Consider the following 27024-nt stretch of genomic DNA (forward strand, 5'->3'; position numbering starts at 1 on the left):
TCCTCTAGGGACAAAGGGGGGATTGTTAGGCCTGAATAAAGATGTAGCACAAAAACCAGTTATGTCAATCTGACTGAAGTCAGCATGTTTCATAAAGCCCTGGGAAAAAGTGAGATACGAAAGGGAGGTGCATTCCTCAAGTTACCAGCTGCGTTAACTCCTGTCTTCCAGTGTCTGGTGCTTGGCAACTGTGCTGATAAGAAAGTTGCTGGGGCATCACAACTTGCTTACATTATAAAGAAAGACAGATGTGCTTTGTTATTAGGGTTTGTTACTAACCAAAGGGGGGTGGGATATGGGTTGTGTGAAGTGAATAATTTATGACGTAATAAAACTGTCTATATAAGCTAATACTAAGCTGTAAAGGGGGGGCTGGTTCTCTTCGGATACGAGCAGTTCTTTACTGACACGTGCACTTGTCAATAAAGAGCTTTTGTTTTGGACCTTGCTGGTGTTGTCTGTAACTCTGCGGTCAGACAACGAACTTCGCTGTTGGGGTTAGAGTCCCCGACAATATCACAGCTCACCTCTTTGTTCATTGATATCAGTGAACTTATTACTCTTCCCAGCTACGTGTCTCAGCAATATCTCCTCCAAACACGCAAGTGACAGGACCATAACTATAGGTCGAGGAACGCAAGGCACCCAGCCAGTCCATCCCCTTCCTCTGCACTTCACTCCTGGCACCCGTACGCGGCTCCTGGCTCAGCTTGCCGAACAGCCTGTCCTTAGGTGCTTCACTGCCCCATATAATGCAAGGGGCTCAGAATTCCATGGGGTAGCAGGGTGCCTAGGACTGGCACTGCACTGCCTAAGTCCCCTTTGAATCTAGACCCACCCAGATGCTTTTCAAACCACTTTCTATGGGGGCTGCTGGTTTCAGCTTTGATTCTGTGCCCCTCCCCATGTCTGCTGTTTCGTTTCTCAGGCAGGCAAGCCAATCTAGGCAGCTCAGTGCCCAGCTCTCAAACCTGGTACAAATGCTCTTCCGCCCAAGTTCTCTACAAACACCCATGGCAGTCTTTCCATTTTATTAAAAATACTTTTATTTACATTAGATATTATACTGTAAAATACACACAAACTGTATTGTGTCCAGCCCACGGCTGAGTGCTAAGAGGGGACGAGCACTTGTCACTCTCAGATTTTTAGCCCTCAATTGGCCGTGTCAAGAGTCCCAGAATGACATCCCTCAGGAAATCAATTCCATCCCTCAGTCACTGATCCCAAAGCCCTAACAACCAACACCCGAGTCGCAGTCCACAGCCTGTAGTCTCAGCCCGAACACACGTGTAGCCAAGCTGTATCAGAGGCTCTCTCATTCCTTCCCTATGGACAGAGGTGAGAGACCAGGCCTCAAGCTGAGTGACCGATCGATGTTTTGATCCTCTTGCTGCTCAGACCGCACAAGACTTTGGGATCTGCCTCCTGGATGTTCAGGCACGTCAGGCTCAGTCGAGCTCCCACTCGGGACACAAACTCCATCTCACCACACAGAAACCTTCTCGGCTGCAGTGAATCTAAGGAGAAAGAAAATACAAGTAGCCCACTGATAAGCTCACATTCCATCCACTCACCCAGCACTGTGTGGCAACATAAGACTCTGAGGTGGGCTGCAGCAGCTGTTTAACAGATGCTCAGCAGTGAAGGACAAGAAGTGAACACTGTAACCAACCAACTGCGGAGAGACTGAGGAAGGCAGAATGCTGGGCTATGGAAACCAATGCTCTCATTCTGAGGGAAAGAGCATTTTTACTTTTTATGACTGAAGTCAGCATGTAAGAATTAAGAGCTATGCACTGCTCACCCGGCAGGTGTATGGGGATAGGCACCTACTCCCACTAATGCCAGCACCAGCTTTACAAACAAGGAATTTACACCTCGCGTGAAAGATGTCATCTCCAGCAGGACAGCACCCTCACTGAGTCACCCATCCCACACACTGCAGCACAGTACCACTTTGGGAGCATGCTAAAGCCCTAGGGTCAGTGCCAACTGATAGAGGAGAGTCTCCCAGCAGCACAGCACCCCCTTGCACCAGTGCGGCATTGGGATCAATACTGATTGGTGGAAGATCTCCATGAGGTGCCAGCACTAAGCACTCTGGGATCTTGCCAGCAAACACCAATCCAAGTCTTGACCTGACCTACTCTTGTCTGATGTCAGGTTCTTACAGCTTCCTAAGATGACACATCTGTGTGTTAGGAACAATTGGAGAAGTGGAAACTCATTCCAGGAGTGAGAATACGCAGAAGTCACCACAAGAAGCAGCTCCAGTTCTCCAGAGAGCTCTCCAATAAGGATAGTGAAGACAAGACTTGATGTTTCTCATGTAAACAAACAATTCTCAGCAATAACCTTTCCAGTCTCTCTCTACATCAGAAAAAGCCAACAAAGGCAGGTACACTCCCCTCTTCTCCCTCCCCAGATCTTTAACTGAAGTCTAAGAGTGACAACTATCCTGCTAAAAATTTTAGCAGAAAAATCCCACTTTTTCTGGGATCATGGACAGAACTTGAACATGGCAGCACCACATTCCTTCCCCCAGCAGTCTGACCTTTGGGAGACAGCGTGGTCACTTTTCTAACCATAAATCCACCAAGCCATGCCAAAGCACATGAATCAACATCCCACACAGCCTGGCTGAAGTCAGAGGACCTTGCTTTGTGGATACTGGCAGGACTGACAGCCTGGGTGACTTCCCCTGGGCTAGCTCAAGAGAGGTGGCCTGTGCATCCTCCTCCTCCTCCTGGCTGCTGGGAGGACTTCCCCAGCCCTCTTCCGGCCACCTGGTAAGGTGACTCTTTTCTTGCCCCGTCAAGCAGCACTTGAGGCTGATGCTGAGAGCTGCGGGCACTTACGCACCTGGCTGGGGAATCTTTGAGGACTTCCTGTCGAGGCTGAAAGCCAGCAGGATGGGCCGGCAGATGGCACGGCTCCTACACAGGCTCTTCAGGTAGCAGGTGACAAGGTCTTGAGGCTCCTCCACACACTGAAGAAGGAACCAGAGTACTGTTAGTGAACCTGTGGAGTGAGCCAGATGGCTACATAGGAGTCAGTGGACTCCCTCTCAACTTAGGCTCAGGCCCAGCACTGCAGCCACTGCCAGAATAAGCCACTTACCCCAAGCCTGGCACTGGCTCCTCCATGCTGAATGAAAATGCTGCCCCTTCTCTGCACATTGCTCTGCACAGCTTTCCACTCCACAGGGCTCAGACCTAACACTGCAGCCACCTGCTGATTCTTGCACAGCACCAGAGCCTCACCTGTTCCATCCTCCACCAGGATCCTGCAGGCCAAGCGCAGATGGACAGAGACAACAGCAAGGTCAGTGTGATGAGCAGGCACATGTGAGCTCAGTGGGGGAAGGAGCGTTGTGCTCACGCCAAAGGGAAGTGACACAGAGTTTTAACTGGCTGTTCCATCCACGTCAGCTGTTCTCAACCAGCCTTCACTGGATCAACTCTCACTCCCCTAGCGTGGTGGTCTCTGCTTCCTCCCACCCACCTCTTCCCACTCCCTGCCCCCCCAGCACTTACTTGGCACTGGCTTGACTCACTCCTGTGTGCGATGGACAGGGTGGGCTGTGTCGGCTGCACCTCCCCTGAAGGAAGAGCAGAAGTCAGAGCTGGGAGTGGGGGGAGGAGCCAATGCTCCCTGTGCCGTCCCAAGTTAAAGAGCTTGTTAACTGCAGTCCCAAGGACAGTGTATCAAGTGGAAGGAGCCCCCCAGGGCTGAGGGTCCCTGGGCCAAGGGTTTGGGTGGGACTGAAACCTTCCTGCAGGAATGGAGTATGCACTGGGAAGGCAGAGCACTGACACTCTGCAGGATTCTCTCCTGCGCAGCCCACCCACTCAGCCCAGAGCCAGCCCAGCCTGTGGCCAAGCCAGATATCAGAGTCACATGCATCTCTGCAACTGGTGGTTTGGGCCCTTTTCTGTCGTGGCGCTATTGTGTGAGAGGCATTAATGCTAGACACTGGGAAGGAGGGACTGGCACTGGGAAAGGTGAGGAAGCATCAATTTCTCCTAAACTATATTTGACAAGAGCTAAGTTCCCAGAGAGCAGGCTCAGTAAGACAGCTAACGGCATCTGAGCGGAAAGCACATGGCTCCCAGGAGGGCTCCTCCCCAATGATCCCTGTGGGCACCTCTCTGAAGACGCTGCTGCAGACGGAGCAGATCCATTGCAGGGACAAAGCCAGGACACAGGACAAGTGGCAGAGGATCTGGCTCTGGGACAGGCTGTGAGGCTGAAGCAGGAGGTTGGACAGAAACACCAGCGAGGGGGACATGGCTGCAGGCGACTTGGAGGCTATACCTGCAGGACTGGAAAGAAGAATGAATAACTCGCCATGGAGAAAAACTCCCCTGGAGAAGAGCGAGGCAGAGCCCAGACTCACTTGGAGGAAAGGAGCAAGCAGGTGGGCGGCAGAGCCAGGATGCTGATGCAGCTGGAGGCAATGTACGTGCAATAAACATTGTGGAATCTGCAACATAAAAAAGCAAACATTAGAGGCAGCTCTAGGAGGCCCCTTTGTCTAGATGGGCTGGGGTCTTCCTTTCGCCTTTGGCATGGTCCATGGGAATGGGGGTAGTAGCTGAACAGGAAGAAGGGAGAAAGGACAGTAGATCAGAAAGGAAGGAAGGAAGGGGGGCAAGAGATGAGGACAGGGAGCAGGATGCGGCCAATTGAGTCCAGGTCCGATCACAGGTCACAAGACCAGGGGCCAAGGTGGATGGTGGCAGGGAGACGTGTACCTGTGTGGTTGGGGAAAGGGAGTGTCTGGGGCTCTATCTGGGCTGATAGCTGTTCAGGGACTAGACGTACCTGGAGATTTTGCGCTGCAGGTTCTGGAAGAGAATCTTGGCCCCGGGCAGCAAACCCCAGAGATGCTGAAGGTAGGCAACTGCTATGTAAACATCCAGCACAACAGGGGAGCCGGGAGCAGCTGAGACGCTCAGCTTCACACTGTGATCCCAGGGCAGGAGGGTCCCTAGGCATACAGAAGGCCAAGGACACAATGAGCTCACCAGCAGCTGCTCTATCCCACTCCCTGCTTGCCCTGCTACAGGCTAGTTTCAGTAGCCCTACCCCACACACCAGCCAGCACTCGGTCCCCACAATCATACATTAGTGTCCCCTGCTTCCTCCTGTACACATAGGCCCATGCACCTTCCCTCCCCCACACTCACCTCAAGACCAAGCACTTCTTCACTTGCTCCCAACACACCCAGGAGACAGAGTCTTGGTCCCTCCATCCATAGGCGCTCTGGGGCTGGTGCACTCATGGGGAAAAATTGGTGGGTGCTCTGCACCCACCAGCAGCTCCCTGACACACACACCCCCGCCCCAGCTCACCACCGCTCCGCCTCTGCCCCGAGCGCACTGCCGTGTCCTGCTTCTCTGCCCTCCCTCCCAGTGCTTACGGCGCGAAACAGGGAGGGATGGGGGAGGAGGAGGAATGTGGTACACACAGGGAAAAGGCGGGGCTGGGGCGGGTATTTGGGGAGGGGTCGGAGTTGGGGCAGGGTGGGCGCGAGCACCCACCGGCGCCAAGCAATGTTGGTGCCTGTGCCTCCATCACACAAAATGGGACATGGTGCCCCAGCTCCACACATGTCCCAGGGCAGAGCACTCCCTTCCATGGCACACATGGGCACCAAAGCAGAATGTCCCATCCCATCCCTGACACACATACTCACAATGGGACACAGCAGCACTCCCCCTCCCCCCCCCCGGCCCCAGGGCATGGTGTCCAACCCTGGCACGCACAAAGGCACAGGGTGAAATTCTCTGGCCCTCAGACACACGGACAGGGCTGCAGCACCCTGGCACGCTCCCCCTCACCCCTAGCATATGCACACAGAATGGGGCTTAGTGTCTTATCTCCTCCAGTGCAGAGGGGACCAAGCATTGCCAGAAGCAGGCATGTGCTGACCTTTCTGCCGCCGCGTGCTGCAGGGTGCAGAGAGCTTTTCATTCCCAGGGGAAGCACACAAGGTCCGCTCCACTATCTCACCAGAGAAAGAGACAAGGGAGCCTGTGAAACTGAGAGCAGAGCAAAGAATCAGGGGCTCTGTCCTGCCACTGAGACCAGAGGCAGAGCCTGATGGCTGAAGAGATGCCCCATTCTGAGGTTCCAGCAACAGAGGAAGTTTAAGGCACGGCCACTTCAGCACCTTCACCTCAGCTCACCTGTCCCAGGGCCCCCTGGACATCGTAAGGGCCACGACTACACTAGGGCATTACGTACACAGCCTGAATTCTGCCCCGTGATTCTTTGAGCCTCTTGGTGGTGGTCATGTTGGTCCATGTTATGCGGAATGTTGTCTAGCCTAGGAAGTGATGTGGTAGAGCAATAGACCAGGGTGTGTGGCAGGATAAAAGCTGGGATAAGAGAGGTGAGCGCAGGGGGGATTTATGACAGCCCTTTGCAGGGGAGGCATCACTGTTGTTCAACAACTGTACTTCATCTGCCTTCCATCAGGGGCCTATCCAACTCAGCTGTACTTTGCTCCTGCACCAGCCAGACAGTGGGCTAGGAACTCAAGCTTTCAGCACGTAAGATTCTTATCCACCTCTTCCCATGAGCTCTCCCATTCACAGGGAATCCCTGAGATGACAATGGGTGCGTATAGCACGTTTGAAGGTCAAGACAGAGTGGGAAGCATGTTCTGAAGCCCAGCTCAGAGCAGATCATGCACCAGCCCCTTCGCAATAAACTTAGGAGAGGGCCATAAGCTCAAGGGACCCAAGACTGCAGCTGCCATGGTAGGAGTGGAAGGTCTTTAGCGGCCAATAGGGATAAACCCCACCAGGAGACTCCACAACTCTCAGCCATGTTATAGACAGTGCGTAGTGGGGCTAGTATACAGCAGGGCACAGTACACTTGGCTCCCACTGAGGGACTGACTCCTGGGGCTGCAGCACGTGGGCTGCAGACAGAACTTGGAAGACAGGCTTCTGTGGAGCTAGTTCAGATCAATCCTACACCCACAAAAGCAGAGTACATGGTTCCCTGCACACACTTCCTGTTGCTGGATCTGGAGAAGCAGGAGCAAAAACAACAGGAAAGTAGTGGGAGAGAGGCATCAGAGCCTGGGGTGGTGTGAATGAGTTAGGAGACATTCTGAAGACAAGTCCTAGAAACTTACCTAAATAAGGTTTTGGAAAAGCAGAAGATTTATATACCCAAGTTAGAAGCTGGTCAGGTGAGGAGATGGAAGGGGAATCAGCCTTACTGTAGGAGCCTGGTGAGGGCTTCATTGCACAAAGTCACTCCGTTCATATTTAAACACACTTTGAAAAGACCAGCATTCCAGCCCCATTCAATAGCCTTTGAACAGGCTAGGTAGCCCTCAGACTTTCTGAACAGGACACTCCACACCCCTAGTCTCTGAGAGGGATTCAGTTGAGACCTCTTGCACCCAATTCCACAGCTCAAACTGTTTTGGGGTCCCATTCGGAAGGTATCTCACTTGTGATCTTGTCACACATTATACGCTAGATAGGGTCAAGCCAGGCCAGCACTTGCATGAGGGAGATTTCCAAAGAAACCCCACTGCATTGCAGGGGTTGGCGCAGGTGGCTGAGTAAAGTGCATTCCTCACTAGGAGCCAGCACTGACCCCATTTCTCAAGTGGTGGTCATGTCTCAGTGACCCCAACACCACAGCAGAGGAAGGACCAACATACCTGTTGCTTAGTAGCTCTGGAATGGAGAAGACTTTCTGCCCCATTTCTGCCCGCTCTGACCCTGAGGTCACCTAGAAAAGGAGGAGATACAGACTTAACAGGATTATGATATGCACCCACCACCAATATGGAACAGCTCCACCCAAGGCCCATAACCACATCCATTCCTGAGGCCATGAAGCACAGAACCGTGCAATGCTGAGAGGCTACCATTCCCCAGCATTGGCTTAGGGAGTGTTTTCTTCACTTCTGTGAGAAGTGCCAAAGCCCCTCGTGGTGCCCATGGGTGTTTTGTATGGTCTCCTGAGCCAGATCCCCAGGGAAGAACTCCTAGTCACTCATGGAAACCCGGAGCTATAAGATGCTGCATACCTGGGGCTGAGCCAGGCAGGAGATCCAGGTCTCATGCTGTAGGTGCCAGGTAGCTGAAACTATCAGGCACGAGGGGCAGCCCAGCTGGTTCAGAAGCCTCCCTTGCAATGGCGAGAGACAGGGCCGCTCAAACACCCCAAAGTCCTGTGAGAACAACAGCGCAGGAGGCACATCAAGGGAGGCATGAGGAGAGATCAGCAGGGGAGAGGGCCTCAAGCATACATGGAAAAGGAGGGGCCCAGGGACCAGTAGCAGAAAAGCCCTTGCAGAGATGCCTGAGGATTTTGGTGTCACACAGAGGTGAAGCAGATAGACCCATGGGCAGGGTAGAGGCAGCAATATGAGCCCCAAAGCCAGAAGGTGCTTAGTCTCCTTTGCTGTGACTCCTGGTCTTCCAGGGAGCCACTGCTGAGCCTGTAGGTGGTGCAAGGGACAGCACCATCCTGGCCATTCCATTTGTCATTCAGGGACGTGGATGTGTCGCTAACAGCACAACACTGAGTCCAGCAGGATGTTGGCTTAATGTGCTTCCCTTAACCCTCTCATGGCCACAGGGAGAGCAAGATCTCAATTGCAGGAAATGCCTCTGGTGAGCCAAAGAGTGACAAGCTATTCTGAGAATGATGAAAAGACGAGGTGGGGGTGAAGCGCAAGCCCCAGCTCTGGAGTCCCACACGGTGGCAGGGGGCCCTGCAGGGGGCAGCACCAAGGCCCCTCCTTACCAAACACTGGGGCACAATAAGCCGGTACAGCCCACCCGGGTGTAGGAATGGGAACCATCGAAGTGATCTTCCCATAAAGAGCAGCAGCAGCACCTGGGGTGGGACAAGAGAAGCTGATGAGGGAGGGACATTGGTGGGGGAGGTGGGAGGCAGAGCCCCTCAGGGTGTCCTGCAGGGAGAGGCTGGATTACAAAGTGACAGTGGGGTGTGCCCTGTGGGGGAGGGGAAGGGGAGCTCCTGCAGGGCACAGAGAGAGGGTAAGTGGAGCTCTTCCTGCTGGGCTGGGAGTAGGGTGACCAGATGTCCTGATTTTACAGGGACAGTCCCGATTTTTGGGTCTTTTTCTTATATACGATCCTATTACCCCCCCACCCACTGTCCCTATTTTTCACACTTGCTGTCTGGTCACTCTAGCTGGGAGGGAGCCCCTGGCATTCACAAACATCAGTGGTCAAGAGACAACCATCCTCCCACTCTCTGTGGACCTGGCTCCCCTGACCCTCAGGCAGGCTCCCCATACCTACCAAAATCCAGCTCACACTCTAACCAGAAGGGTACCTCCATGGCTTCCCAGAGCCCTCCCTTACCCTCTGCTGGGCCTCGCTGTCCTCCCTCTGATGGTTGGTCTGCTCCAGCTCTGGCAGGTTCCCAGTTTCCCTGGGATGCCCCCAGAGCTGAGGTTTGTCCATCCAGAGTATGGTGGCCTGGAAGCTGAGCTGCAGCTCCTGCCCCTCTCCATCTCCTTCTGCAGCCGGCAGGTAGTTGCGTGACATAAGCCCCTCTTTCTGGGTGACCAGGAATAGACGAGACATGCAGCTGGTTCCTCTGGCACTGCTCTGGCCTCTATCACAGCCCTCTTCAGAGTCAGCTCCTGGGCTAGTCCCCTCCAACTTTGGCAGCTTTGCCTCTGGAGATCCCAGCTCAACCTTTGAGCTGCAAACATCCTTCTTCCCCAACGAGGGACTGTCACTGCTTGTGGGACCCTCTTGGACTTGCACCTCAGGTGTATGAAGAATCTGCACATCTTCAAAGCAGAATTGCACATACAGCCTGGAGTGAGAAAAGGGGCCAAGAGGAGATATCAGTACAGCTCCAACTTAGTAGGCAGGGAGGTTCCAAACTAGGCGGCCAGCAGAGAGAGGGAGCCTTGGCCAAAGGCTCAGACAGCAGGAACGGATGGAGTGGAGGCCTGCTGAACCTAGTGTATCCAGGATAGACTGAGATGGGGGGTTTGTCCCAGATAGAGGAACCCTCCTCGTGCAGGCCGCGTAGGAGATGCACTTAGGCACCGAGATATCACGTTAATGGGCAACTTTATAAATACCTATACAGACGTGGAACTGCAGGGGTATTTCTCCACCCAGGGGCTTTGTGATGCAGGAAGCACAGGCTCAGTGTCACTCTGGCTCTTCATTTGACATGGACAGAGAGGGACTAGATGAGAACAGGAATGGCCCCCTCAAAACAGCAGCCACCGGCAACTTCAATTCCACAGAGAGAAACTGTGTGCGTGTGCACACAAGTTAGGGTGTGTGGGTGTGTGTGTGGGGGGTGATTTAACGGGAGCACATGTTGGGGAACTCCAGAAGCTGGTGCCAGAGGAGGAAAAAAGAACAGCCAGGAGGTTCAACAGCATCAGGGCAACCTTCAAACACATCACCAGGGACCTGTCTGAACCATAGGTAAAGGACAGTAGCAGACACGCATTTCCATTACTCTGGGACCGAGCGACTGAGGAGGAAACAGCAAGTGAGAGCACTGGGCTGCTCCCCCCTTTACCTCTACCCACCCAAGGCTTCAGGGTGACTCTCCCTCCCAGCCAAGGGTCTGGAACTGCTCTCCAGGCTCTTGGGATTATTCCCCTTTGCCCAATGCACCCAGCTGTAGGCACATGTCACTGTGGCTGAGGCTAGGGGATCATTTCCCACTTACATTTAACTTCTTTATTCCTTCCTTTGGGAGGCCAAGGCCTTTGCTCCTGAGCACAGGCTAAGGGGCACTTGCCTTGTTTCTCTGCCCCTCACATGTTCCAGGGTCCGCAGCTGCTCCCAGGAGGGAAAGTCACTTTGAAGGAATCGCTCCACCACAAGCTGGTAGGTTTCCACCTGCAAAAGGGACCCTGCAAACATACCAGAGAGAAGAGCTCAGCCAACAGACAGGCAAAGCGGAGAGAGCAAGCTCAGTGTCCTTGCTCCCAAAGCCAGCAGGTAAGGCAGTGGGAGAGCTCAGCACCCCCCCACTTCCCTCCCGCCCGCCCCCTGGGGCCAGCAGGCAAAGCAGCCAGGATCCCCCACTGGAGCAGAGTGGGCCGCACCTAAGAGAGCTGTGTCAGCGAAGGGGCTCCCATCCCTGCGGGAGATCACACAGGGGATTGAAGCACTCTTGTCCCGCAGCTGAAGGGAGCCGCTGCTGCAGGAAGCTCTCAACACCCCCAGCAACACCTGCAAAGGAAAGGAAGCTGTGAAGAGAATCAACCAGTGTCTCTTTCATTACATCACTGGCTGGGAAAGCAGGGTTCACCCCGACTGGAGGTACCCACATGTCAATCAAGAGGAGAGAACCCCCAGCCCCAGCCTCCATGTATCAAGGTGGGAGGAAGGAGGGGAGCTCCTGTAGGTCAGATAGCAAGGGGAGTTTAGCACGTACCATTCGGGGTTGGAAGCTCTCTGCTGAGAATGTATCATAGGACCAAGCCAGTCTGCGATTCAGCTCCTGGGTGCCCATGTGCTGGGCCTCCAAAGGGGACAGCAGCTGTGATGGATTAAAGGCTTCCTTGCTTCTTTGCTCAGCCACAGAGCGCAGCAGAGAAAGAGGTGGGGCCTGGCATGGGGGCTCCAGGGGCTGATACTAAACGATACAAAAAGCAAGAAACAAAATGAGTCTCCTCCCCTCAGACAAACAGGGAGCTCAGGGAGCAGGGCCCCACCTGCTGCAGGGGACAATGGTGCATTTCTGCTAGGATCTCACGATGAACATCTCTCACTCGTGCCTTAGAAGGCACCACAGCATTCAGAATGGGGACAAGAAACTTCTCCGCTACTCCAGGGCCTTGAGGCACAGAGCGGATGAACAGCCGCCGGCGCCCAACGAAACAGCAAAACCTGAGGAGGAGGAGGAGGAATGACACAGGCGTTAGTAGCTCACCCACAGTGAAGGAAAAATTTTGCATATAGAGCAAGGATGTTACTGAGACACTTTCTTGGGGTGCCCAGGACCCCCCTGCCTCCAGCAAGAGGAAAATTTGCCCATGCTTAACAGGATGCCTGCTCCCTGACATCACCAGTTTGTTAGTCACCCAAACACTCTCCTCAGGGCTCTGCCAGCCTTCACTTTGTCTTGAAGGTTAATCAATCAGTGCAACTCAATCCTCTTGGAAGCGGTACCCTGTGATATCCAGCTCCTGTCACTGGACACTCTCAGAAATTACTGGTTTGCTGTCCCCAAGGGAACAGTATACAACACACAAAGCTTGACTAGTAAAACTTGAGATCATCACAGCACTGAGATACATTTATAGTGAAAACAATCCTAAATTTATTATCAAAAGGCTAAGATTTAAGAGATAATAAGGATAATGGAAACAGAAATGGTTACATATAAAACAAAAATGTAAAATGCAAACCTGGGTCCACACTTATCGATGGTTACTTTTCCTATTTAATAAAGTAGATTTTCCCCCAAAGATCCAGTCTTTTGCAGAACTAGCTGGTTTTCAGTCATACCAGGATCCAAGCATCCAACCCACTCTTCAAGGGGTTTCCTCAGTAAATGAACAAAACGTCTCCTTGCATTCTATTTATTTAGGTTCTTCAAAGTTCATTCCTGCCATGACAGGACAAACCCCTGTGGTTTAGTCTCCAGTGTCTTCCCATCCCCCTGTTTACTCTGTATGCAGATTTGGGTTCCATTGTATTGGTCTGCAGTGCTTGATTTACATAGCCACATGCAAGACAGATGAATCAATGTCCTTTGCCTGACTCAAAATCTGTTTGCCAATTTTGCCTTGACTTAGACTTTAAAACATATGTTTAGTACACATACATAATTTCTTAAATATAATCCATGCATATATCACAGAATGTTTATGAGGATCAGTGTGATCCTGGCTTTCATATAAGATCTCATATGACATTCTTCATAGACAAATACTGTGAGAACAATGTGCTAGGTATAGTGTTTGTCATGCATGATAGGACTTGCTGTTACAGGACAATGAAACCTTTGCAAGCTGGTGCCAAGGAGCCTTTGTGTCACAGTTATGCATGAATGTAAGGTGCAGGCATGAGACTAAGGAAAATATAGGAAGGAAATATGGTGGTAGAGAGGGAGGATGTGAGGAGCAGGCGTACTTAGGGGACACAAGAGGGAGCAGAGAGAAAGTGAAGATGGAGAGAATGGCAGCTCCCTAAAATCCAGGGGTTATGAGACAGCAGAGTGGAATCCCTCTCCAATCAGGGGACCTATATTTTGTAAGGCCTTTAAGGTTCATTCTTAACATGAAATGACCCATGTATAAGTTGGGTATGTGTGGCTCCCCTCTAAAGGCTCAAAAATCAGAAGGCAAATTAAAAAATTCCATCTTTTTGTTATTGTTGTTTTTAAATACATGTTGTGATTTCATTGGGAGGTCTAACGTGAGTTTTGAATGCCTGGAGTTTGCAATACTGGCCATAACAAGATTCACTGGCTGGAAGTTGAAATTAGATAAATTCAAAAGGTGCAAGTTTTTAAACAATGAAGGCAACTACCCAGTGGGACAGCTTACCAGGATGCCTAATCACTTGAAATCTTTAGATCAAACTGGATCTTTCTAAAGGATATGCTCTAGTGTTCAACCACAAAGTATTGGTTTCAATGCAGGAATCTATAAATCAACCAACCACTCCTCTCAAGTTAATTTGCGCACTGCAATTGCATTGGTTGGAATGAGTGAGCAGAAGAGACTATATACGTGCGGTGACACTGTACCTTGGGGGAACACCTTTTACTCCCATGTTCATCCTTTTAATATGATAGTGTGGTATTCAATGCAAAGTTTGACATGTCAGATGTCTTTGGAAGGCTCATGATGTACTGAGCATTGTAGTTATAGTAATGCTATAGGTTGTAATTTCATGTATATAGTTATGAGGCTGAAAATGTGTCCTCACGGCTTAAAACAAGCCCAGGCAAAAACTCTCCAAGAGCAGAGGGGCAGTTCACACCTCATCAGGGCATGCATGGGACAAACCCAGTCCAGCCTCACAGGAACAAAAGACACTGGCCTAGGCAGCAAGAAAGGATCTGTTGGACTCTCAAGTGAGTCACCCCCTTCCCTTGGTCAGTTTGGGACTACGATAAGGTAACACTCCCCTGACTCTGAAGGGCAGGGAGGAAAAGCCAAGAAGGAATAAAGGACATGATAAAAGGAGAGACGTTTGCCATGTTCTCTCTTCTACCTCCATCTACAGACACCACCACCAAGCGACTGAAGGGCTGATCAAAAGGGAGAACCTGGCTGGCAACCAGCCAGCCTATGGTGAGAAGCATCTAAGTTTGTAAGGGCACTGAAAGTGTTAAGATCAGCTTAGAATGCGTTTTGCTTTTATTTCATTTAACCAAATCTGACTTCTTGTACTTTGACTTATAATCACTTAAAATCTATCTTTTGTAGTTAATAAATGTGTTTGCTTATTCTACCTGAAGCAGTGCGTTTGAAACGTGTCAGAGACTCCCCTTGGGAAAACAAGCTTGGTACATATCAATTTCTTTGTTAAACTGACACACTCATATGAGCTTGCAGAGTCCAGCGGGCATAACTGGACATTGCAACATGGAGGTTCCTAGGGTTGTGTCTGGGACTGGAGATACTGGTTAGCGTCATTCAGTTGCACAATCCAAGCAGTGGCTGGCCAAAAGTGCTCACTCACGTAGCAGGGAGCAGCTTACATGCCAGAGGCTGTGCGTGAACAGCCCGGGAATGGGGGTTTTCACAGCAGAGCAGGGTAAGGCTGGCTCCCAGAGTTGAGGATTGGAGTGACCTAGCAGATCACTGGTCCAGATAACACCAGGGGAACATCACATGCGCATCAAGAGTTCATACTGGCAGATCACTCGATTATCCTCACACAGAGAGAACACTATGACCTGACTGGCTCCATGTTTGTGTCTGAGGCAACAGGACTCCCTCTCCCGCCAGCCACCACTACCAACCCAAACATTAAAAAACTAGGAAATCCACATAAGTTATGTCAAACACACTACACCGCAACAAGTCCATTTGCACTTCATCCTATTCATCCTCCATCACCTTCATAAACAAACACTCCACTAAGATAACCATAACTATGGCCCTGTAGTGATGCAAGCATAAGATCTGAAACGTGAACCAGCCTTCTTCACCCATTAGAAACAATTTCAAGCCATCAGTGACCAAAATCCACTAGAATATTTTACTTTTGGTTGCAGTTTAGAAAATTCTGGTCATCTCTAAATCCACACAAAAAGATATACTTAAATTCATAAATAGACAAACAACATGCCAAAAGCCAACAGGAGAGGAAGGATGGGTCAATGGTTAGAACCCTAGCCTAGGACTTGGAAGAACTGAGTTCACCAGAGCCTTCTTGTGTGACTTTGAGCAAGTCACTTATCCATCAGTTCTGTAAAATGAGGGTAACAGTTCTTCCCTACCACTCAGATACTATGGTAAAAGGAGCCATATAGGTACTGTAGAACCTCAGAGTTACAAACACCTTAGGAATGGAGATTGTTCGGAATTCCGAACAAAATATTATAGTATTTCTTTCAAAAGTTTACAACTGAACATTGACTTATACAGCTTTGAAACTTTACTATGCCGAAAAAAATACTGCTTTCCCTTTATATTTTTAGTAGTTTACATTTAACATGATACTGTATTGTATTTGTTTTTTTGTCTTTGCTGCTGCCTGATTGCGTACTTCTGGTTCCAAACAAGGTGTGTGGTTGATTGGTCAGGTCATAACTTTGGTATTTGTAACTCGGAGGTTCTACTGTACCTAAAATAGATAAGACTGTACACCACTGTTTGTTAATAAACCATGTACGACTAATTAAACACTTCATATACCAACAGTACGCATTGCTAACATACATACAAACCTCAAAACACAGACTATAGAAATTACATGGAAAAAACAAAGGTTACTGCAAGAATGTCTCTTACTACATTTTAATATTACAGCTTCCATAAAGTACAATATAATTAGAGGTCTTGAGAATACAGATGATGAAGGGAAGGTTAGGAATATCACACTGGTATGTTTATTATACATACATAATTTTTTAAATTAAAGATACTCTCAGCTATAATCGATGAACTTCTTATATCCCTAAAAATATCACTAAATTCAAAACCAACAAATCTTTAAAAGTAAGGGCAGGAACATGAACATCCTTAATTGTGTGAATGTTTTTTAAAACAAGACTCTAGGTAAGAAATGAACAAAGAACTGAAGATTGTAGCTAGCATCAATTATAAGGCTGTTTTAGCAGAGGATGTGATAGATATGTATTGAATGGGGACAGATGAAGACTGCACTTTCTGTAAATTGCTGTGGATTGGCTGCTGTGTAGGGTGTCTGACATAACTGCATGTCTTATTTTTTAATATTTAGGTTGGCAGTTGTACTTGAGCAACCTTAACTTTTCCAGAACAAAAACCATGTTATGTAACAGAACCCAGTAGTGAATCACAGAAACCAACCTACAACTTCCCTAGGAGAGAAGAGTGAAGCAACCAGTGCGTAGGCAGAACCATCAAGGACACAAAGTGTGTGCAGTGGAAGGGAAGGAGAGGGCAGGGATTTGTCTGATAGAGCTCTGAATGGCCTACACAACCCCTTCCCAATGGGATTGGGGAAGGTGCATCCTCACCTTTGCTCCAGCATCTCCAACAGGCTCACCAGCCACAGATAGAGTGGCAGGCCTAGGTTATACTGGAAGAGCAGTTGCATGTAGAGATTTCCAGAGGAGGCTACAGGCTGGTGAAAGGTGCTGAGCCTTGAGAAACCCTTGAGAAGGACAATGCTGTGCAGACAGGCACCAAGGACAACAACAAAGGGGAAAGAAGCCAGGGGCTTCTGCAGGAGGTGGACGTCTCGGAGCTGAGAGACACAAACACATGACTTAACAGAGAGAAAGTGGCCACTCTACTGCCCCTCCCTAAAGACCCTCTCATCCTGCACAAAGCCCTTTGTTATTCCACTACATTTCTCATCAACCCCAAGGGGCCTTCATTGATCTGCTGCCATCTACGCGGGAATCAGGGGAGCAAATAGCTACTATCAGCCCCCTCTAGCCAGGCCCAGGCCCAGTCATATCCCTGATTTAGCTGGGTTCTGGACTACCCCCCTTGTTGACTGAAAGATTTAGAGTACTCCTGCCCCCACCCTGCACACCAAGCTTGCTCCACACACCACCACCCACAGGGCTGTGCCTCAGCCATCCCTACCTTCTGGTGTGCTTCAACTCCCAGCTGCATCACCTCACCTCCACGCATGCTCCTGGTCGGAGTCCACGGGCAGAGTTCAACAGCTGCTGGTAAGCAAGGCACAGACAGATCTTGTTATCAAGCTCATAGAGGCCAGCCTTGGCGTTTAGTACTCGGGTGATGATCCCCTGGAGCAGGAGCACAGAGAAAAGTAGTGAGTTTACAAAGAGTGAAGAGGGCACTGGGCCTGGGGGAAAATGTGATCCCATAGTGCAGACGGTGCCCATGGGCCCTGCAGGGCAGGAGCTGAAATTCAGGGGGACGTGGTTCTGAAAGCAGGAATAGGGTGCAGGTGAGGGATAGCTCCTTACCATGTATGACAGGATCTTGGACTCTTTGGCTGGCACTGGCAACTTCTCATCTGTCAGCTCCAAGGGGAGCTGCACAGTGGCCTCAGGGGAAACTGGCTGAATTGGTCCTCCCCGCCAGGCAACTTCCAGAGGCTGCTCCTTCACTTGCTCTGCACAGTAGGGCAGGAGGCAGGAGGAGAAGCTGGTGACGAATACTTTGTGCCCCGATGCCTTCAGGCCAGACATACACAGTGCTGTCAGCACATAGCCATGGCCCAACTGGAGCATGTGGTGCCAAGCTAGCTGGGGAGGTTTCTAGAGCAGAGAAAGCAAAGTCAACATCAGCATCCAGTGCACTTGAGAAGAACCTTTCCTACAGCCAGTGTGTTCCTAGAAATGCAGACCAATATCTTCCCTGCTCCCAGGGCTGCACCACACTCCAGCCCAAGCCCCTGAATCCTGCTGGGACAGTGGAGCTGTGTATCACCGCAACGGTGGCTGCATTTCTGCAGGTTGCAGTGATCCCTCTTTGCAGTTTATCTAGTGTTATGGGACCCTTTGGGATGGAAGGTACCGGAGATATACAAGATCATTGTGAATAATAAAGGGATAAATAAGAATCAAGATGGGAAAAGGCTGACCTCATGGCAGGGCCTGAAAAGCACCAGCACAGAGGTACACAAAGCCCCAAGAACTCACCTGCACCAGCACTGGGACACAAGCAGCAGAGGTGAAGCACTTCAGAAAGAGGAAAAAGAACGTCTTGTGGTGGATGCACAGGAGGGTGCTGAGTCTGGCCAGCTCACCTGCCACATTCAGCTTTGCTCTTTTCTGACACGGAACCCTACGGGAAGTTGGGGGCAGGGGAGTGAAGGGAGGAGGAGAGATGGAAGCAGAACTCAGAACTAGGCCAACAACTAAGCCAAGGCGCACGTGTGGTGCAGTATGTACTACTCATGGAAGGAAAAGGTCCCAAAGGGGTAATGTGGACTCTCCCTCTTCCTAAGGACGGGGATGAGATTTTCAAAAGTGACAAGCCACACAACTCTGTAATGGGTCTCGGGATACCCCAGACTGAGAGTCACCTTGTTACCACCTGGCTCTAGGGGGAGGTAGCCTTGCTTTTGGTGGCTGAGCATTAGCTCCCTACCACCACCAGCCTGTTATCCACTTAAGCACTCTCCTCCAGGCTATGCCAGCCCCGTCTTCATCTTGCAGGTTAACAACAGGTGCACCCCGGTCCGCAAGTCCCCTTGAAACGTTCCTCTGTGATATCCAGCCCTGACACGGGCAACTCACAGAAACCCAATCCTCTGCCCCTAAAAGAGCAGTGTCCCAGTTTAGCTTAAATCATCGTTCCAATATACCATACAGCACTTGTAATAAAACAAGGTTTATTTCAGAAGTAATAGAAATGAGAGAGTGAGGGATGCAAAACAAAAGGAAGATAAGGTGTTTAATTACATGATCATCTACAATTTCCCACAGGACTGCTGCCTCATACAGTGCACAGGATGGGTGCTCAAAGGGGCTGAATTATAACTGCATAGGCATAAATCTGGCATTTCCTGACTTTCAGGTGCTTGACTTTGCAACATAAATAATGTTCTTTTTACATGTAATACACAGTGAGAATATTAAATTTTATATTCTGACAGAACAAAAGGAGAATTCCAGAGTCAGCAACAGGATTATAGCAGAATTCTGGGTAAGAGATGTTATTCAAAGATGGAGATACACAGCAATAAGAAAAAGATTAAGAATACAGACAGGAGGACTCATAGAAACTTTTAAAAAGTTGTGTATGTTACATCTTTATTGTTAGAAGATCAAAAGAGTCCAGATTATCATAAAACAAATCTCTGCTACTTCAAAAGTTGACTTGACCCCAGAAGTGTGGCATGCACTTACACAGGAATTCTAAAACAGGAAACAGTGATAAAGAACAGGAAGAATCTGGCAAGATGATCAGGTACCAGTGACCAGCAGATTAATTTAAAGCAGCTATAGATAACAGATAAACATTCAGATATTAGGTTTCTGATTGGACATTTTGAAAGTGACATATAAATAACATTATTTATCAAGAGATCAGGTGTCTGAATGAGACAATGTGATGATGTCAACTTGAAACTGGATAAGAGAAAGGATGGTCTTGCATTTATATCACTGGACAGAGGCTCAGAACATCTGAGTTCAGTTCCCTACACTGCCACAGGACTTTGACCAAATCACCTGATCTCCCTATTCCTCAAGTCCCCATCTGTAACATGTCAAGCCACTTTACTACTTCCTTTCTCAGACTCTTTGCTTAACTTGTCTAGATAGTCCCTGAGCTGAAGAGCTGTCTCCTACTAAATGTACATAGAGTGCTTAACACAATGGGACCTCAAATCTTGGCTGGTGACTCTAGGTGCTACTGTGCTGCCAAAAACAAAACAAAACAAAACAAAACAAAAAAGACCTCACCACAACATTGCAGATTTTGAGGAAGGAGAAACAAAAAAATCTGCAAAAAACATCTCTTGGACAAAAGAGTTGGAGATTCAAATGGCTGGCCACCATCATGTCGCACTCCCCATCAGTAACTGGCCTGGGCCGAGGAAGCTAATGATCCAACCAGCGGATCAAATTAGGTAATGAATCTTGGTCATGTGCCACCTGAGGCATGTTGCACATAAGCTAAGAAGAATCACAGAAATCTGAAAGATCCAGATTCAGGTAAACCCTAAAAAACTTGCCAAAGTTATGCGTTGCCACTATATTTTCTGAATCCAAGAAAAGAAAAAAGAAAGAACCCATGGGCAAGATCCAGAGGAGAAACGATTGATAGCTGCCTACCATCTACAGTACCACCATGAACCAAAGGCCATGGTGAACATGCACTCATCTTGAGAAGAACCATAACAAGTTGCTGGAAAATTTTATGTACCTTGGTGTTGTGCATAAAAGACTCCTTTTATGCATGTGCTTTTATGCAAATGACAAATGCTCATGTTAAGCCAAGTTCTCAAGAGTACATGCTTTGGCTTATAAAATTTGTATGTGACTTAAATGGACAATTTGTCTTAGTCACTACTAATACATTTCAACTTCATTGTTTGGAAATATTTTAAAATAATTATATGACTAAAGTAGCTAAGACACACTGGTGTGCTCATTACAACCTCAATATAAAGATCTCCTTATAGCCTGCTCTATTACAGCAGTAAAATCTATTAATGACTTATGCAAGCTTAAAGTAAACAGACATCAGAAGAAAAACTAAGATTCACCCAACCTACAGCTTTCTCTAAAATATAGAAAAGAAAATATGTCCTGTTGAATGACTAATCTTTTAGCTAAAAAGATTACCGTTGCTTATAAAAAAATGTTTAAACTAGCCTGATATAGAATATTTTAACTGTGATTCACTTACTGGTGAAAGTCAAAAGAAACTATAAGCTTTTGATTTATTCTGCATATTTGGTGTAATTAATCTATTTGTCTTTGTGAAAGAGATAAAAGGTTTCACAAATACATACCACTTATCTACAATGTAATCTGAAATTATAAACCTGAATTTGTGTTTACTAAATGTATTGCTTAGTTTCCAAGTTTATAAACTTTAAAGATTATGACAGACATTCTGATTAGCTTAAATGGGCCTTTATCTTAATTAGCAACCTTATAAGGTTCTGAATTGTGATATATTTTATTAGTTCAGTATTTACATTTAGAATTACCTACCCACAACTTGTGACTTTGATTACTGTGGTTCACGACTCCATAAGAGCTACCTGTTTATGTTAAATTAACTATTTTAAATGAGCTGTCACTTAAAATTAAATGCATATTTTGTTATCTTCATATCTTTTCTATTATTTCCTAAGTTTTATTTTGGTCATTTAAATCTATGGAGTCATGAAAGTTTGAATCTGTACCTTATCCAAGTTATGCAAACCCAACAAATTTTTGGAGTATAGGTTATTCATTTATTAAAATGATTTAATATACACATTTAGTATTATATCCACTCACTTGTTCTCTCACACATTCAGCATGGATCTGACCCAATCCACATCTCCCTGAACAGGCCAGGTTCTTGCTGTGATGTAGAGTGAACCTGTGACAAATGGCAGTAGCAACTGCTGCACACATTGAATTAAGAGAATTGAATGTTTACCTGGTGCTGAGCAATTGTGCAGCTGTTGCTGGGTAGAAGATAGGGATGGTGTCAACCACTCTCTCTGGTCGAGGATCCACTGGCACTGGGTCTGCCAGGATTTCCACATATCCAGCTGAGCCCTGACTCGTCTGTGGTATGTATGCCCAGCTGGGGAAGAGAAACAGTAGCTCCAGCCACTCAGATTCAAAATGCAGGAGCTAAACCAAAAAAGAAAAGGTGCTGCAATTTGAAATATATTCACAATACAACTCCAGAACTAAGACAGTTACAGCATTAGCCCAGCCTTCCCGTCGCACAGCACAAGCTCTCACAGCTCATTTTAGAGAAGAGATCAGTTCCTAGCAAGATGCACATTTTGTTGCTCCCCAAGCAGTGGCAGTGACTGATCTGTAGAGAAATAAACCCCTTTTTGCTCCAAGAGAGATCCCCAAACTATAGATAGCCTTGTAAACACCTATGCAATTTTACTTCTGAGGGGATTCTGTGCCAAAAAAGTAAAAATTCTGTGCCAAAAAATTCTGCATATTTTATTGTCAAAATAACACAATATAATCAGACCATTTTCAATTATTTGCCGAGAAGTATTTTGAAATAAATTACCAAAATAATTTAAAATGATGTGATTATATTGTGTTATTTTGACAAATAAAATATGAAGAACTTTAAAAAAATTAAAATTCTTCAATGTTTTGGTGTGGAATTCCCTCAAGAGTACCAGGGTTCTGTGTGGCGCAACATGGCTGCGGGCAGCTTGGTTGGTGGGAGGGATCTGGATACACAGGGGCTCATTGTGGGGTTCTGGGTGCAGGGGGAATGGGACTCTGCACGGGAGTCCAGTTGAAGGTGGTTAGGGTTCAGCGGGGGGAGTCTGGGTGTGGGGACTCAGCGGGGGTGTCTGGGTGCTGGAGGAGTGGGGCTTCATGGGTGGGAGGGTCAGGGTGCAGCTGGTTGGGGCTCAGTGGGATGGGAGCCTGGGTGTGGGGGGCTCCTGATGAAGGGGGTGAGACTCGGGGGGGGGGTCTGGGTGATCCTGGGATGGGGGGGCTCAGTTGGGTATGTGAGCTCAGTGAGGGAGGTTAGGTGCGGGGGTCCAGATGCACAGGGGTTGGGCAGACAGAGGGAGCAGCTCCCTGTACAGTGACACCCTCACCCCTCATGGCTGAGGAGCGATGGAGCCAGAAAGTGGGGGAAGAGGTCACTGTATAGGGAACCGCTCCGCCTGTCTGCCCAACCCCTGTGCATCTGGGACCCCCACCCCATTGAGCCTCACATCCTGCACCCAGACCCCCACACCAAGCTCCCCTTCCCCAACAATGCAGAGCTTCCTGTAGCCAGGGGAGGTTTCTGTGGGTTGATCTGACCAACCCTGGCAGCTCCATCTCTGTCCTCCTTCAGGAGTAGCAATTTGCTGGGCACTAGGAATAGCATTCCCTGGGTCCAGGTTTCTCCCCTTCCAGGGTCCGGTGAGGATTCATTTACAGCCTCCTAAGTTTTGGCAGTGCTTGGTATTTCCAGACCATATTTCTAATCTTTCTCTGTCTTCACCAGTGTTTGAAGCTCATCCCAATGCAGTATTCTCTGCAAATATAATTAACATTCTCTTCTCCCATTCTTAGATTATTGATAAGTGGCAAAACAGAGAGCCCTGGGCCTCCATCACTAGTGTCAACCTCCTGTCCCTAATTCCAGATGCTGCCATTTACCTAGACCTCTTTTATTCAAGATCCTCCAGGAAGGTCTCAGCATGGTAGCACCCCATCCAAGCCAAGATTTGATATACTGTAACACATGCTTCATCGAAAGCTGAGCATAATTCCCCTGTTGCACTTATTTCAGCTCAATAGCCTGTAATTCAATCTTACCACTGTGGGTCCCATCAGTTTCTCAGAGTCTCTCTCTCAAAGTGTTTGCTCCATTACTTAATTAGTAACTGAAATGACACTTCAACGGTGATTGACAGGAACAACCTTCTTCCCCTGCCTCTTTTCTCTGGTCATTCCCTAGTCCAGTAAGTTTGGTAGTTAGCTCTTTAGCAATGAAAGAGCTGACATATTTCACCCTTCCTCCCTGGCATTTAAACTCACTGCCTTCCCCTCGCAAGACACATGTTTGATCTCCCAAATTACACAATCTTTTGCAAATTGTTTCAATGATCCTGTGGTCTGCAAGTTCCCTCAGAAATGTTACCAAGAGCGGGAACCCTCAAGCTGCCTGTTGCCATACCTCACAGGGAATTGAACCAGTGCTGTCTTGCACATACAGGTTGCCATCCATTAGCTTCTCTTTTCCCTCCTGCCTTCTTCCATCCATCAGGTAGCCAATCAGGATCAGGTGAGTCCGTGGCAGAACACTCTGTTTGGGCAAGATGACCTCACCTTGGTGAGCCCATTTCTTGAAGTCACTGGTGCTCCAAGTCATGTGACTACAGCAGGGTGTGAGTTGTTGGCACTGGAGGTCAGAGATGGAGATGAAGCTAGAGAAAAGGGAAAGAATGATAATATGAAGGGATGAGGCTGAAGCTGGGGAGGAAGAGGGACATTTTGCTGCAGCAGGTCAGGCTCAGCACAGGTGCAGTTATGCAGCCTTAAATGTTGTCCCCTGAGAGATCGTGCCACCATATAGGAAATCTTGGGGGTGAATGTACTCATTTCAATGGCATGACACAGGGTTCAACACAGAAATGGCCAGTGTGTCAGGAACACAATCTATTTCCACATTTACCCTGAGAGCATGTTTACCCGTGAATACCTCAGAGGAAGCATAACCCATTTTGGACTGTGGTCACATGGCTGGGCATACACAGGACATGTGGAGAAATATTTGGGAACAGAGACTGAAAAATATACTCATCTGAACAACCTTTCTAGGAGATGTGGGAGGGCTTTATCCCACAGTTTAGGCAGAATATTAATGGGAGATTCCATGAGAAGACCAAGGAAACTGTGTGGAGTGAGTGATATGGATGACTCTGTAAGGGGCACTCTCCTTTCTAAATCAATACTGATCCCATTTCACCAGCAAGGTGCTTGGAGGTGCTGACCTGTAGCTAGAAGAGTGGCTGACTGTAATCTTTGTGCTGCTTATAGGGAGACAGATCAAAACAATGCTGCCAATCTCAGAGTTAAATCTTCATCTTAACAGGCCTTGCTTAAAGGATGTGAGGCTGAGAGATGCCAAATCAAAGACGTCTCAGGCTCTTGTCTTCAACTGTAAGAATGCAGCCAAGCTTAATGTATCCAAGCTTAAACTAAGAGACTAGATAAAGAGAAATTTTGCACACCATCAGGTACTGTTAATGAGCAAAGATGTGCATAAGATTCTACAATGCTGAGACTGATCAAGGCATTAAGTATGAGAGACATGGGCAGCATTGTCAATTCATTCCCAGCCCAGCTAGTTTTAATATATGTGCTTAGCAATAACAATACTCACATCACAGGCATAGGCCCTGTCTACATTAGGGAATTTCAGAAAGAAGTTCCCACCAGCATCAGCAACACTGTAAGCTCAAGTGTAGACCACGCTCCAGCTGTTGTTTTCAGCACTTGCACCTAGCAGTTAGCTGACAGGATTTTGGAAAGGGCTGTGATGCTGGAATGTTGTTTACACTAGGACCCCCACTAAGTGCAGACGAAGTGCAGTTAGCAGTACTGTAGAGTCACAAGGACTTGGGACATGTCTACACAAGTGCTGCAATGGCACAAATGCAGGTATGTTACGTAGTACTGTAGCACAGACACTCACTACAGTCACAAAAGGGTTTTTTCCATTGGGTAGTAAATCCACCCCCTCTTCCATCCACTTAGCTGTATGGGCCTAAGTCAAACTAACTACGTTGTACAAGGTAGCAATGCACCTAGGCTGTCCTAACTTTCAGGTGTAGGTCAGCAGGTCATAGTGGTGGGAGCCAACTAAGTCAAGAAGGGGTGTAGTGTTGTCCAAGAGAGGCCTACACCTTTGAGGTCCGACAAGCCAAGCAACTTCAGAGAAGCAAACACTCCTGAAGGGCCAAGTGCCGTCACTGGCCAGTCATCCAGACCCAGACTTGTGAAATGGTCATTCCAGTTCAACTCTGTTACATCTTGGCAGCGGGGGCAGGGCTGGCGGGCCCTGGACCTGCAGGTCCCCACGTGCAGCAGGGAGTTGGGGATGCTCCGCACTGAGGTGGGGGCGGAGCAGGGATCTGGTTTCCCGGGGGGGGGGGGGCAGCAGCTCCAGGCGGCGCAGACACGAGCCCCACCAGGGCACTTGGCATAGCGGGGTTGCTGAGAGAGAACCAAACTGTAACGCCCGGAGATGATGGAAACCGCTCCACGCCCGGGGCTTCGGCAGCACCCCCCGTCCCAGCCCCTGTGCCGGGGCGGGCGGGGCGGGCACCAGGGGGCGCAGCTGAGGCGGGCGGGGACCCACTGCCCCCCCCCCCGTTACCTGTAGCCCAGCGGGAGCTCCCCGCTCCGCCCGCCCCACGTGCTCCGCAGGCACCGCAGCACCGAGTCCGCCAGCTGCTCAGCGCCGCCGCCGCCCGGCCCCGCGGGGCAGAGGGTCTCGCAGACGAAGGCCCGGGCCGCCCGCAACCAGCGCCGCTCCTGGGGGGGGGGGAGAGGGGGGAGCGTCAGGGGGGGCGGGGCGGGGCGCGCGAGGAGGGAGGAGAGGAGAGAGAGAGCGGGGGGGGGGGGGGTCACTTACAGCCCCACCGGGCTCCTCCATGGACCCAGCGCGGCTCCCGCCCGCCCGGCCGGGCGTCTCCATAGGAACGGGGGGGTGGAAGCCGCGGGGGCGTCACGGGTGTGACGTTACGGGCGGTGCCGGCTCCCGGCCAATCAGACCGGCTCTGCCCCCCCCCCCACCCCGCGCACGCTCGCTCGCTCGCTTGTGAGGCGCCGGGAGCGGCCGCGTGCGCGCCGGGCCGGATGCGGGGGGAGGTGCGGGGCCTGCCCGGGCGGGGGGCGAGCCGCTGGCGCCGCCGCTCAGGAGTTTCCTTCCGCCCCCGGGCAGCGACTGAGCCGCTTGGGGCTGCGAGCGGAGCTCCCCCCCCCCCCGCCAGCCCGGCCCCGTTAACCAGCGCCGCGCACGCGGGCAGGGGCGCGGCGAGCGAGCTGCTCCGCGGCCCCTGTGTCGCCCGCCCGCCGCCCAGGCCGGAGCAGGGTGCGCGGAGCAGGCCCGAGGGGGGAGGTGGCGAGGGACTGGGAGGGTCTTGCAGCGGGTGAAGGAAGTTAAGGGGTAGAGCCGCTGTGTGGAGGAGGGCTGGGGCAGATGGGATTCT

The 27024-nt window shown here is 49.6% G+C and overlaps 1 protein-coding gene across 4 annotated transcripts; it reads right to left on the reverse strand.

Moving 5' to 3' along the window:
* Positions 1 to 1028: 1028 nt before the first annotated feature.
* CTC1 (CST telomere replication complex component 1) lies at positions 1029 to 26524 on the reverse strand. Of its 4 annotated transcripts, XM_045001050.1 has the most exons (25): positions 26448 to 26524; positions 26190 to 26347; positions 23985 to 24234; positions 21759 to 21958; positions 19505 to 19597; positions 18293 to 18437; positions 17615 to 17908; positions 17303 to 17431; positions 16688 to 16917; positions 11718 to 11892; positions 11438 to 11638; positions 11106 to 11232; positions 10796 to 10910; positions 9379 to 9841; positions 8792 to 8884; positions 8070 to 8213; positions 7698 to 7768; positions 5942 to 6051; positions 4831 to 4996; positions 4403 to 4489; positions 4151 to 4328; positions 3540 to 3604; positions 3124 to 3289; positions 2866 to 2992; positions 1029 to 1520 (listed from the first exon to the last, which is right to left on the reverse strand). In XM_045001050.1, the coding sequence occupies exons 1-25, from the start codon at positions 26508 to 26510 to the stop codon at positions 1357 to 1359; spliced, it is 4014 nt and encodes a 1337-aa protein (XP_044856985.1). In that variant the 5' UTR covers positions 26511 to 26524; the 3' UTR covers positions 1029 to 1356. The 4 variants fall into 4 exon arrangements, with proteins under 4 accessions (XP_044856985.1, XP_044856986.1, XP_044856987.1 ...); XM_045001051.1 differs by lacking the exon at positions 19505 to 19597; XM_045001052.1 differs by lacking the exons at positions 26190 to 26347; positions 26448 to 26524 and adding an exon at positions 24802 to 24939.
* Positions 26525 to 27024: the final 500 nt, after the last annotated feature.

The sequence above is a fragment of the Mauremys mutica genome, chromosome 1 (genome assembly GCF_020497125.1).
Source record: "Mauremys mutica isolate MM-2020 ecotype Southern chromosome 1, ASM2049712v1, whole genome shotgun sequence".
Lineage (NCBI taxonomy): Eukaryota > Metazoa > Chordata > Testudines > Geoemydidae > Mauremys > Mauremys mutica.

Coding starts and splice junctions, on each gene's coding strand:
- CTC1 (XM_045001050.1), bottom strand. CDS start 26,510: ATGGAGACGCCCGGCCGGGCGGGCGGGAGCCGCGCTGGGTCCATGGAG. Junction 10,911..11,105: donor CGCTGACACAGCTCTCTTAG/GTGCGGCCCACT, acceptor GTATGTTTGCAG/GGTCCCTTTTGCAGGTGGAA. Junction 9,842..10,795: donor GTGAGGGGCAGAGAAACAAG/GCAAGTGCCCCT, acceptor TTCTCACTCCAG/GCTGTATGTGCAATTCTGCT.